The sequence below is a fragment of the Spermophilus citellus genome (genome assembly GCF_964194105.1).
Source record: "Spermophilus citellus genome assembly, chromosome: 16".
Lineage (NCBI taxonomy): Eukaryota > Metazoa > Chordata > Mammalia > Rodentia > Sciuridae > Spermophilus > Spermophilus citellus.
In genome coordinates this window covers 35,940,472-35,953,625 of record NC_138196.1, presented here as the reverse complement: position 1 = coordinate 35,953,625, position 13,154 = coordinate 35,940,472, and the positions used below count along the sequence as shown (strand labels likewise).

Here is a 13,154-nt window from a genome sequence, read left to right as displayed (position 1 = left end):
ATTTTGACTTAAAGATCACTTCTTTACCTTTAAGAGTTTATTTTTACAACCTCTTTTTCCCCTAAGAGATGACCTCTTGAGCTATCACATTTCAGCATAAAAATATACAAATTCAGTCAATTAAGAATTTTCATTTGTATAACAACTCAAAAGTGAAGGTTGACAAAGAAAATTTTCCTGCTCTCAGTAAACTCTCTTGGATTTTAAAATTCTGGAGTGAATATGAGACTCTTTAATCTTTGGGCAGTGAGTAAAGGTGCACTCAGAGATGGACTAACCTGGCCCATGCTTCTCTGGTTGTTGTCTTTCCAGCAACACCCCTGAGCTCACTCAAGCCCCCACGGGTGGAAGCTGCTCCGGTGGTTGCATCTCCCTATCAAAGAAGAGATTCAGACAGATACTGTGGGCTCTGTGCGGCCTGGTTTAATAACCCTCTGATGGCCCAGCAGCATTATGATGGCAAGAAACACAAAAAGAATGCAGCAAGGGTTGCTTTACTAGAACAACTTGGGACCACCCTGGATATGGGGGAACTAAGAGGTAAGAGCAACTTTTCTAGCTTCTGCCAGAAACCTGAGCTTTCCAAGAAAGGATTGTGTTTTCACAAATTGAGATCATTGTTCTTACTGCTTTAAGAACAATGTAAGGAGAACATGAAGGTCACCGAAAAGAGACAGAAGAAAAAGAAAATGAGTAGCAAACTAGATTTAGCCCAAACTTTGTAATCTCCTTTGTTTCAGTGTTTCTTTCCATATTTTGATTGACCTTCAGATCAAAGGCACCCATCCATGAATCAGACTTTTTTTTCCTTCTGCTTTATTCCTAACCCATTTTATCCTGTTGTCCCAGATGAGGAACATCTGTAAAAACTTAAATATAGTACATACTATATAATATAAATAGGTGCTATATCATAATTTATAATACTATGAATATAATTATAATATACAGTGATATTATAATCATAATGTAATAGTTATAATATTAATATAATAATATATAAGATCTAGATTATGATTTCCCACCTATTTTAGTATACCTGTGTCAATTTCATTAAAATATGCACAGAATTGAAAACTTAGGATTTAATGGGTTAACTATGTTCTCTAGTGAATGCTTTTGCAGATGAGCAGTATGAGAGAAGATGCTAAAAAGGCCAAAAAGCATTCTCTTATTTTAAACTTGTATGCTTTTATGAATTCAAACCAAACAATGGTGCTGTGTGGCACTATATAGCTATTTCCTCCTTGCTTTACCACAGCCTCTAACAGGTGTTTGAGGGCTACTGGAAACCACAACTCACTTGCAGTTTATGTGAGGAGTTTCAGAAGGTTGTGAGCAGACTTGGAAACTTCCTGTGGATGCCCTAGGAAACCACAACCAATTTATGGGACTTCATGGACTATTTCCACATCAGCTACCATTAAAGCTTTCTTTGATCACCTGAACATTTTTGATCAGCTTGGTGTTGGCAGTGCAGAAGCAGAACAAAACTAACTGCATACTACATTTTAAAATGTGTTTTCCCAGAAAAAAATAATTCTGCAAAAAAATCCTGTTGATCCCATACCTCAGATTTGGTCTTTAAAATATCAGATATTGCTTTATTTTCTTGCCAGAGCACCATCATTTATAACAGCTGTTATGACAAAATTTACAAATTGATTTCGAGAATATAACCTGCATTTAAATTGGATTCTGCCTGTGAAATCTATTGTTCTTATTTCATCTGGATCAGGAACTCTAAGAGGAATAATTATTATAAGAATTGAAATGTCTGATCCTTAACTAAATAAGTGGGATACAAGATCTTGCTACCTGAACTGAGAGGAAGGACAGGTCAATTACAAATATATTGCTTGAGAAAGACTACCAAAGAAAAGGACTTCAGCTGAAACTGAAAGAGTAGGTGTAGTTTTAACAGGCAAGAAGGCATGCCACCTGAGTAGAATCATAAATGTATGGGCAATTGGGAAGGAAGCATAAGCCATAGGCAGTTAATAAATACATTATCCTTAAAGAATCCTTTATTACTATATAGATTTGAGATTAGGGGTCTGTGAGTGCACCTGTAGAATTTAGTTAAAGACATTTTTCCCAAGATAAATGATTAAAATAATAACTAAGAGTAAACTTTAAAAGTAATTTTTGTGTTTGCATTCTAGTATAGAAAAATGATTGGGGTTTAATATTTCACTATGTCAGATAATCTCATTGTGGAGGTTTTGAGTTGTGGCATTTTAGCTTTTTGTTGGGGATTTCTTATTTTTCAGTCTATGTCTTGTTAAAAAATATAAGACAAGTCTCTCTATAGCTGAAGGCCTACCCCCAACTCAGCTGTTACTGGCAGATAACAAGTTGGCTCAGTGACTCCTTCACGGCAGAGCACTGAAGGAGAAAAATAGGGCTTTATTTATGTTTTGTGCCAGATATTATGACTTGAAGAATTATTCCTAGAGCACATTCTTCCTGTCTATTTTGAATTATCTATGCTGCATCTTTTATGTACCACCACATCTTAATGACTTGGGCATCTGAATTCTGTAACATTTGAGCAGCTTGTCTTTCATACAGAAGACAATAAGGCTGCTCTTTGACTTGATAACTCAATGTGACTATGACTCAGTAGCACATGAAATGTGATTAGCATTGAACGCAATGTCCTTGAATCCAACCCTTTTTACCCACCAAGGGTGACATTCTGATACATATTTATTCAAGTATTAAATGTTGCAAAAGCTTGAGGAATGAAGCAACTATGGCAACCCAGCACTTCTGAAAACACACACACATACCTGCACACTTATTTCTAGAATGATTCTAAAGCATTAGAATCATTTGTCATTAATAAAGGCAAAAATGTTAATCAGTAAAGACAGGTATATCCAGAACCTTCAAAAAAAAAATGTCATCAGGCAGCCAGAGCATGATATGTCAGAGTGGTGGCAGGCTAGACGTTTTCTTTCTTTCTCCCCTAGCACATCTCATGGTTTTAAACACTATTATTTACTTATTTATGCTGTTTTTCTGTCTTCCTCCCTGCTCTCCAAGTAGATTGCCAGCAACTTGAAGAAGACATCTATGTTTATGTTGTTCATTGATATCAGTGTTCAAAACACCTCCAACAGTGCCAGACTCCTAGTAGGTGTTCAATAATTGGAAAAAAAAAAAAAAGAAAATAGAGAAACCAAAAATGAAAAAAAATAGTTAATAAAACTGACTTAAAATTCTATAGCTCTAACACGACAATCATTTTTACTTCTAAATGATCCTAATTGAATATTTTATAATAAATTTTTATGGATCTGTTTTATAAATGCTTTAATACAATAAAAATGTTAAGTGATATAGTTTTATGAGTTTTGACAATGCAAATATTGGTGGGACTGACATCCATATTAAGATATGTAATTTTTATATCATGGGAAAGATTCAATGTTACCTTTTCCAATCAACCCCAATCCTCTGATCCAGGGGATCACTTTCTGATTTTTTTTTTTACAAACAATTAGTTTGTTCTGAAATTTCATATAAATGGAATCAAGAAGCATATATTTTTGTATATGTTTCTAGCTACTTTTGCATATTGTTTAGGGCAAAGTATTTGTATTACTGAGTAGTATTTTACTAACAGGAATCCCACAATTTATCCATTCACCTCTTGATGACTTTTGGATTGTTTTGGTGCTAGTTTGAATACAGCTTCCATGAATATTTATGTTCAACTCTTTCATTTCTATTTTGGTCAACACATGTTTCACTTCTCTTGGTAAATATGTAGGAGTAGAATTTATGGATCCTGAGTTGTATATTTTTAACCATAAGAAACTCTACTCAAATCCAAAGTAACTGTGTTTGTTTGCATTCCCAAAAATAACATATAAGAATTCTTAAGCCTCACTAACATTTTCTTCTGTCCTTTGTTTTTGCATTTGATTTTATTTTTAGTTAGTTTAAAAAGGTGGTTTTAGTTTGCCTTTCATTAGTCATTAATAATGTCAAAAACTTTTTTCACATGTTTATTGATCATTTCTGTGTCTTCCTTTGTATGTCTTTTGTATATATTTTAAAAATTTGGTTGTTGATCTTTGTATTAATGAGTATTAGGAAACATGTCCTTAAGTACATATATCCTTTGTGAATATTTTCTCCTAATTTGACACTCATTTTCATAATTAAATCTTTTGATGAGTAAACAATTGGAAAGCAGGTAAGTCTAATTAATTTGTTTCTGTATTTTATAATAATTTATATATATATATATATATATATATATATATATATATATATCCATTATGCAAGACAATTTTGTGTGTTTTCTTCCACAAGTGTCATAGTTTTAACTATGTCAATTTTTGTGTGTGGTGTGAAGTAGGGTATTGAAACTCATTTTGCTTCTGTTCATTTGCACTATTGTTAGAGAAAATTTGTTGAAAATATTTACTTTTATTCATTGAATTGCTTTGAATCACTTATTTAAAATCTATTGATAGTGTACGAGTCTATTTCTGGAAAACTTATTTGTCTCCATGGCTCTTTGTCTTGTATACCACTGCCACACTGCACTGATTATTTTGGTACTACCAGAGTCTTGAAATGAGGTAGTGCATGTTCATTTTGTTGGGATCGTTTGAAATCCTTTTCATCTTTGTATACATTTTAGAATCAACTTGTCAAATCTCTCTACAAAAAAAGCTGGTTGGAATATTAAATGGGATTTAATTCAATTTATAGGTCAATTTGGGGGAAAATAAAATTTTTCAAAATGTTGATTTTTTTTTTAGTCCAGGGGCATCCTATATTTATATATTTTTTATTCTTTAAGTTGTTTTATTCTTTAAGTTTTATAGTTTTCAGTGCAAATGTTTTTCATATCATTTAATGAATTTGTCCTCAAGTATTTTATATTTTTTATCTTTAGTGTAATTAGAGTTTTTGAAATTTCATTTTCGTGTATTTGTTAATGAAACAAACTGGATTCCTGTGATTTACACCTTTCTATGTATTATTTGTATGTAAATTAATATTTTAAATAATTTGCACATTTTTTGGATATAATTTTAAATAATTTGCACATTTAAATAATTTGCACATTATGTAGTCTTGGAAACTCTTTAGAACCATGTTATTCTTTTTCTTTTTTTGCTTCAAGTAGTAGATCAAATTTTAAAAAGGAAATTATTCTTATAAACTAACAAAGAATTATAAATGCTATTGCCCTAAACAGTTATTAAAATGAATAACTTGGTATTGACTCAATTTTATTATTATTTGTTCCAGAAAACAGTTTCTGTGTCTACTTCTTAATTTTAATTTAATAATAAAAATATTTCTTCTCTTCCTGAATATGTAATATCATGTAGAATACAAAGGGAGTTATTGAATTATGAAATTATACAATTCAATGGTCAGAAAATACTTATAAGGTTTTCTTTGTAGTTCAAAAACTTCCTGCCAGCATAAAACATAGATAGGAGGCAGTTTCTTATTTAGAAACAGGGGTTTAAAGTTATAAAATTATGGCTAGTTGCAGATAGAATATTCATTTTACAGACCTTTATAATTTATTCTTTTAAAAGATTTAGAATGGAAAATGCACAGTTATTTCATTGTTTCAGGGGAAACGAGACTCTTCTGTTGTAATTCTCATCTGAAGACACAGAGCAAAAGAACTCATTTGAAAATTTAATAATGCTTCCAAGAATCACAAGATGAATAGTGCTGGAAAAAAACATTAAGTATCATTGAATTCTATTCTTATTTTATAGAGCAGATTTTGAGGCTCAGAGAGATGAAGTGACAGCTTTTTTCTGAGTCAGGAGTAGACTCAGATTCCTGATTGCAGTGTGCCAATTGACAGTGACTCATCATTGGTTAACTACAACTCTGAACAATTAACTCTTGTTTAGAAACAGTTACGGGGACTTACTATTTTTAAATGTTTTTAAAACTCGTTCTGAACTCAGATATAGAATGGGCACAGTCAATCCTCAGTTTTCTGGAAATGGATTGTTTGCAAAATGCATTATGCGTATCTTCAATAGAGCAGTTTACCCACATGCATGAGTCCATATCAGATGGAGTGAATATAGAAGTGCAAAGCAATCATATTCACTCTTTGTGGGGGCCTGAGTTTGATGGAGAAGCCTGGGTTTACTCTGTGAAGAGCAATCATACTCCTGGAGAGGCCACTGAGATTCACAGCTCCCTCAGCAAGGCATTTGCTGCCTGTATTAGGAATAGGGATTAATTTCAAGGGAATACAAGCAGCTTATCTAAGACTTCAAATCATAAAAGTAGTGTGTGATTCAGAGGAGCAGATTTACCTCGAAATTAGCAGAACATAAGAGTGAGAGATTTCCACTTTTGAATTATTTCTGCTGCAAGCTTTCAGGTTAGATAGTAAGTTGGCTACCTCATATATTGTCCCACTTAGTCTTGGCTTGGCCTTTGCCCACTCATCAGCAGTGGACAGCTCAATCTTTAATGCTGTGACACTCCTCTGCTTTCAGTTACCCACAGATCTACTCCAAGCCCAATGAAAAAAGGCATCTTAGATAAAAATAACAAAAATTTTCAAAGGTGACCAGAACAACCATTTCCTCAAAACTTAAGTGACTTAATACAACAAAAAATAGATATTTATTGTGTCTCCCAGTTTCCATGGAGAGACTTGAGAGTAACTGGCTGAGTGATTCTGGCTTGAGGATTCTCATAAGATTGCCGCAGAGTTATCAGTTAGGGCTCCTGTCATCTGCAGGCTTGAATTGACCTGTAAGATATGCTTTTAAGGATGGCTTATTCTGTTCTGGAAAACAGGCTAGTGATTGCTGGGTATTGGGCTGGAGGGAGAGGACAAGACAACAATGGAGCAGCAAGAGGGAAATTGTACCTTGATCATGGTAGGAATACTTGGCTTTATGCCTTCATCGAAATTTGTATAACTACATATTAGGGAAAGAGTGGCATGTGAATTTAAAAAGCTGAGTAAATGAAGAAAGGAAAGGTGTTTTACTCGTATGACTGGCTTGTTGGTAGGAAGCCTTCATTTTTCTCCTCAGGAGCCTCTCTCAGGAGTTTTGAGTATGTTCATGCTGTGGCGGAAGGTGTCCCACAGAGCAAGCTCTCCGGAGCATCCAGTGGAACCTGTCTTTTTTAATGATGCTTGAAGGTCACGGAGCATCTCTTCCACTCCCTTCTTAGTTAGAACTGAGTCACTAAGTTCTGCTGTATTCAAGAAGTAGAGGGGGAGATTTAAACTAAGCCTCTTTTAAAAAGAAAAGTCTATTAGAAAGCATGGAGACACTTAAAATCATTATGATCAGTCAGAAGGCAGGTGGTCAACTGACCTGTGTGCAAGCACTATGCTCTCACATCCTTGTGGACTTTGGAGTGAAAGCATCTCATCAACAAGGGGAATTCACATTTATAATAAACACATGGAGTCAAGAGGTTTGTTATTTCAGCTAAAATCCAACAGAGATTTTTCTGCTCATTCTCATGAGAACCAAACCAACAGAAAATATTCCCAATTTCTCTGAGATCCTTTGCCCAAGATCTGGGCCTGCCAAGTGGATATTAGGCCTGGAATTGGTAGAAAGAAGGTGTATTTCCCATCTGAATGTCTATTTCTCCATTCATTCTACTCATATTTACTGAACTCCTACCATATGCCAAGCACAATGTGCTGAAGATGCTAATAGTGAACCAGAGGAGAAGATGAGAGGAAATAAACATTTTTAGCCTGAGATAGTGCTAAAGGGAAAGAAGTAAGAGTGATAGGATAAATAATAAGATGAGAGGTAGGTTTCCTTAAATAGGATAGTTAGTGACAGCCTTTCAGAAATAATGAGAAGTTGAACTGCAATTTGAAGGGCGGGAAGAATCCGGAAAGGAAGTAGAGGGACCAGCTCCTTCACAGGGCCCTGTGTGGGGAAAGGATTAGGTGTGTTTGAGAGTTGATGACAAGCAGAATATCTGGAGCTAATGAGAGACATAAAAACTGAAGTTGGGGATTGATTGATTGGTTTGCATTTTGTAGGTTCTAACGGGCCATTGTAAGAATTTATGATTTTCTTCCATGTGCACAGAGGTGTTTGCTTATCAGTTTACTTGTGAACGTAAATGCTCTATAATTTTATCTTTAAGAGATGGGTTCATTTTTATTCTAGGTCAACTGCTCTTTATTCTGTCCAAGATCGGTCCCTGCTTGTGTCCTTTCAGTGAATACAACTGTTACCTTCTTTCTTTGCATAAGGCCACATTTGCCAAACCATTAGTAGATTTGCATGATAGTAAACATTTCTGGCAAGAGGTACAGAATTCATTCATTTGTGGTTGGCAGGGCTAATGCAAAGACTTGAACTTCCTTTGGTATTGGAGGATGAGAAGAATTGATGCAGGTTTTTTTGTTTTGTTTTGTTTTTAAATACTGTTGGCAGTGGGCAATTGAGCAATTGGGTAGAGAACAGAAATTTCCTGGTAATCCTGGAGTTGAGGAGGAAAACTGGTTTAGGAACAGCATCTTGGCTCCTGCAGAACAGCAACAGTTTTAAAAGAGAATGCACTGGGTGTACTCAGGGACAGTTTATTAACAGAAAATGTAATGGACCTGATAAGTATCTAACTCAAGTTTTCATTTCCAAAATGGGGCACTCTTTTTACTGATTAAGAATTTTTATCTCACTGGGCAAGAGCCATAGTGCTGAAAGAAGAGGAACTTTCAGAATTGGAGATTCAGAGGCATCAGGAAAGCTTTGAAGGACTATTGGAAGGTATGCCAGTCAGGTGGCTGAGCAGGAAGGATGGGATTGGCAGGAAGCAGACAGGGTCTGTGCAAAGGCATGGCAGCAGGGAAGAACATGGCCCTGTGAGGGACCTTGTGGTATGGCTGGAGCCTACAGCTGTGTTTGGGAAAAACAGGAGGAGAGGCTAGAGAAATAAGGATTAAGGTCGTGATGGGAGTAAAATCCTTCTACTTACAACTGAAGGCAACGGTGAGTGATCTAAAGATTTTTGGCAGGAAAATCACATGCTGATATTTGTATTTTTGAAATAAGTCTCTGTAGAGAACCATGGGGGTGCAGAGTTAGAAGGCAGATATAGACGGGAGGCAGAGAGTTGTGAAGGCTATTGTTTTAATGACCATTTCCAGTGAGAAATTAGACCAGCCTGAACTAAATAAAGCAGCAGCAGTGAGGAAACCAATAAAGAGAACAACATGAGAAATAAGTTGAATGTCGCTGTAGTTTGGATCTGCAATGTTCGCCAAAGGCCTTTGCTTGTTAAGCCTTATTTCCCAGCTTGGTGCTATTAAAAGGTGGTGGAAATCTTTAGGAGGTGAGGTCTAATGGGAGGTCTTCAGTCTTTGAGTGCCTGGCCTTGAAGGCGGTTGTGGACTCCATCCCCTTTTTGCTTGCTGGCCTTCATATAAATGGTTGTGCTCTGTCATGTGCTCACACCATAATGCACCACCCTAGGCTCAAAGCAATTGGGCCACCCAGACATGGACTGATGAGCCAAAATAAACCTTTTCTCCTTATAAATTGATTATCTCATATATTTAATATACTTGTTATAGTAACAGAAAGCTGATAAATACAAATGTAAATTCAACAAGATTTGGTAGAAAATTGGCCAGTGATTTACTCAACCCGTCCTGCCACATCCTGGATACCCTCAGAGCCTTCTTCTGGAGTGTGAATCCTAGTGTTGGGCATCTTTTAACTCAATATTAACTCTATTTAACTCAATATTATTTTTGTCTAAAGTTTCTTGAGGGGAGAGCACATGTCTTACTCTACATCACCAAAGTATTCAAAATAATATACTGTTGGTAGAAGTTCTTTTTAGTCTCTCCCCACTACCCAACTGAAAGACCATAGTCCACCTTACTTAATTTCTCTGATGCAGTCAGAATCATGAGTCTCAAGCAGATGATTATTCATTACTCAGTGCTATATGCTTGACAAAAAAAATACTGTATCAATAAAGGTGCACTTTTATTACTTTTAATCAGTTACAAGAAAAGCATTAATTTCTTCCTTATACTAATATCTTCAATCCCTGAAAGCTGTATTTTAACTAGTTAAGAATCAGCAGAAAATAAGACCTTTAAATAGATGCGATAATTATAGAACACAATTCTAAATTGAATGGTAGGGGAAGAGGTGCCAGAAAAAAAATACTCAGCTTATATTACACCTGGTTATTTTTGCATTATTATTTTTAATGTGTTTTGACACCTCAGCTGTTGCATGTAGACTCGCTCTGATCTTCAGAGCCCACATTTTGGGTTAGATAATTAAACTGCTTAAATGGCTCATGTTCCTGTCATATTCTTGGGATGGAAATGAGATAGGGAAATGGTATTATACAAAAGAGATAATTTCTCTCATTCATTCATTCATTCGTTCGTTCACTCATTCATTCAAACATTCTAAGTTCCTATTATATAAAAGTTTCTGATGTTATAGGGGACTATTAAATTTTGTGTGACTCATCCTCTAACCTAAATGGATTTAAAGTCTGGGGTGAAAGATGAGAAGATTGTATTTATTGAAGAAAATATAACACAAAATTTGAAAAAAAAAAAGGGAACTTAGGAGCCTTCCAAACACAATGTTTTTGGGAACAAGAATAGGAAAAAAAAATTACTTCCAATTGGGACATGTTTCCCATGATAAGATTTCTTGGAGCAGTGGTCATCATGACGAAGGGCATGGAAAGGCAGGGAAGGAATAGTTAGAAATCAAGACAGTTGAGGTGGGAGAATCCATGAAGTACGTGGGTAAGGTAGATTAGAACCAAAGTGTAACTAGCCTTTCAAGTCAGGCAAAGCTCAACTTTGTCTGACGGCCACTGACAATTTTTTGAATAGGGAGATGATTGGCCTCATCTGTGCTTTAGGACTATTACTTGGCAGTAATGGATTGGAGTGGGGAGATTCCAAAGGCCAGGAAACCAGATAGAATCAATGCATAAACCTGTTGAGGCCTAGAGGGGACTGAAGTAGAGTAGCGGAGGAGGGATGATATATTGCTCTGTGCACAATTTAGCATGTTCTCCCCCTTAGCTAACTGAAAATGAGCCAGAGCATTAGAATTCTCAATGACACCTTAGCAAGGCCTTGGGAACACTAATAGGAAAAATATAAATTTAATGAATAATATGAGTAATAACTTAAATTTCTGTTCAATCTCAAATCCAACAAGAAATCTAGCTGATGAACATTCACAGTAGTCTATTTACATCCTGTAGGGCAATTCTTTCTTCAGCTGGGACAGGTTTTTGCCTATTATTGTTATTAATGATGCTAATAAATGGAACGCTGTCTAAGAAAGCTTGGTGAACTCTTCATCATCACTGACTAGGTTCCAAAAAAGAAGAGCTTGGATTTTTAAATGGAATCATTTATGCACAGCTATCTCCATGTATGCATCATGTCCAAACCCATTAAATAGGGAATTGGAAGCTACTTGGTTTTCTGATTTCAGAGGGAGGACTACATTGGAAATAGTCATTAATTTGATAGAGGGAATCACTGTCTTCTGCTGTGAGATGTTGACTAAGTAAAGGACAAAATCAAAAACAGAACACATCCACCCAAATCCAAGCCATTCCACTGTTCTTTAGTTGCCAATTTTCCCTACACTGACAAAGGGACCATGCTGTGTGAAGCTGTTAAACAATTTATTGTTGTTACAAGGTCCTTCTTAGGTGTTGACTGAAGGTCTCTATTGTTTGGTTTAAGCTCAAGAACTAAAATAGTATTTTGCAGGAGCTCAGCACAGTGTTTTCTAGTATCCATTATTCTGGCACCTAAGTAGCTGTGGGCTTTATTGGTGGCAAGCATTCTTTTGACAAAATAAGGACACTTTCAAAAAGATGCAAAAATCAGGGAAAACTGGTGTTTTAACAAATGGGAAAGTATTTTGTTTGTTTCTAAAATTATACTACTCTTGATAGGGCAGAGGGGTGGGAGAGGAAGGGTGGGGGCAGGGGGTTAGCAATGTATGTACAAAGACATGAATTGGTGTGAATAAACTTTGTATACAAGCAGAGATATGAAAAATTGTGCTCTATATGTGTAATAAGAATTGTAATGCATTCTGCTGTCATATATAAATAAAAATAAATTCTTTCTTTTTTTAAAAAATAAATGAGATTATAACTAATACCATGCAAGAAATTAATCTTAAGTATTTTTATGTTAAAGCTACTACAGAAGGAACTAATTTTCTTTGGTAGATGTGATTCTAAAATGTTGATTGTGAGCTGAGATTTAGAGCACAAAAACCAAGTGTCAGATTTATTTAAATTAGAACATATCTATTAATATAATTGTTTACTGTATTATCTTGACCTATATTCAAAGATTACCTACCATGTAGCAGGTATTGTGATAAACTCTGGAAAAAAATGATGACATCATCCTGGTATATAAAGAAGGTTATTCTCTCTTCCTTCAAGATGTCTATAGCATTGTGATTTCTATGGAATATCTAATCCTATACATGCTTTTCCATAATGGAGTCACTTGAAACAGACATCTTCATGTATTAATCCACTGGCCATTCAAAAAATAGGTCTCTATTGCTTAGTTTGCTAATAATTACAATGTTTGTTTGTTTGTTTATTACTCTAATTGGTCATACATGACAGTAGAATGCACTTTGATATATCATATATACATGAAGTATAATTTCTTATTCTTCTGGTTGTACATGATGTATAATCCCACTGGACATATAGTTATATATGTACATAGTGCAATAATGTCTGATTCATTCTGCTATCCTTCCTACCTCCAACAACTCCTCTCTTCAGTTTTCGACACCATGCTCAGTGTAGGGGATGCAATAATGAATGTCATGGTCTTTGCCTTCAGGAAACTTCTAAACTAGTAGGTTAAAAAAAGGCATTTTGGCCTTATTTAAAGGATGTTTCCAAATATCCAAATGATTTTTATGTCTTTATTGTAAGCTATGGGAACATTTCTCCTAAGATTTGGGAAAATCCACTTTAATTTAAAAAATACACAGCAATCCAACTAAGGATTTCTTTAGAGATATGGAGGCTGCTGGTGTGCTGCCAATATAGATATTATTTACCAAAACAGATTATGGTTTTTTTAATTTGGAAGGTAAGTATGA

At 35.1% G+C, this 13,154-nt stretch overlaps 1 protein-coding gene across 1 annotated transcript in view; it reads left to right on the top strand.

Moving 5' to 3' along the window:
- The window catches only part of ZMAT4 (zinc finger matrin-type 4), a gene marked incomplete at its 3' end in the record, with an annotated part of 298,777 nt that overhangs the window by 226,571 nt on the left and 59,052 nt on the right, over positions 1-13,154 (top strand). The window contains exon 5 of the mRNA XM_081269115.1: positions 313-540. Within this exon, the coding sequence (XP_081125241.1) occupies positions 313-540 (228 nt within the window). The remainder of the gene's footprint in view (positions 1-312; positions 541-13,154) is intronic.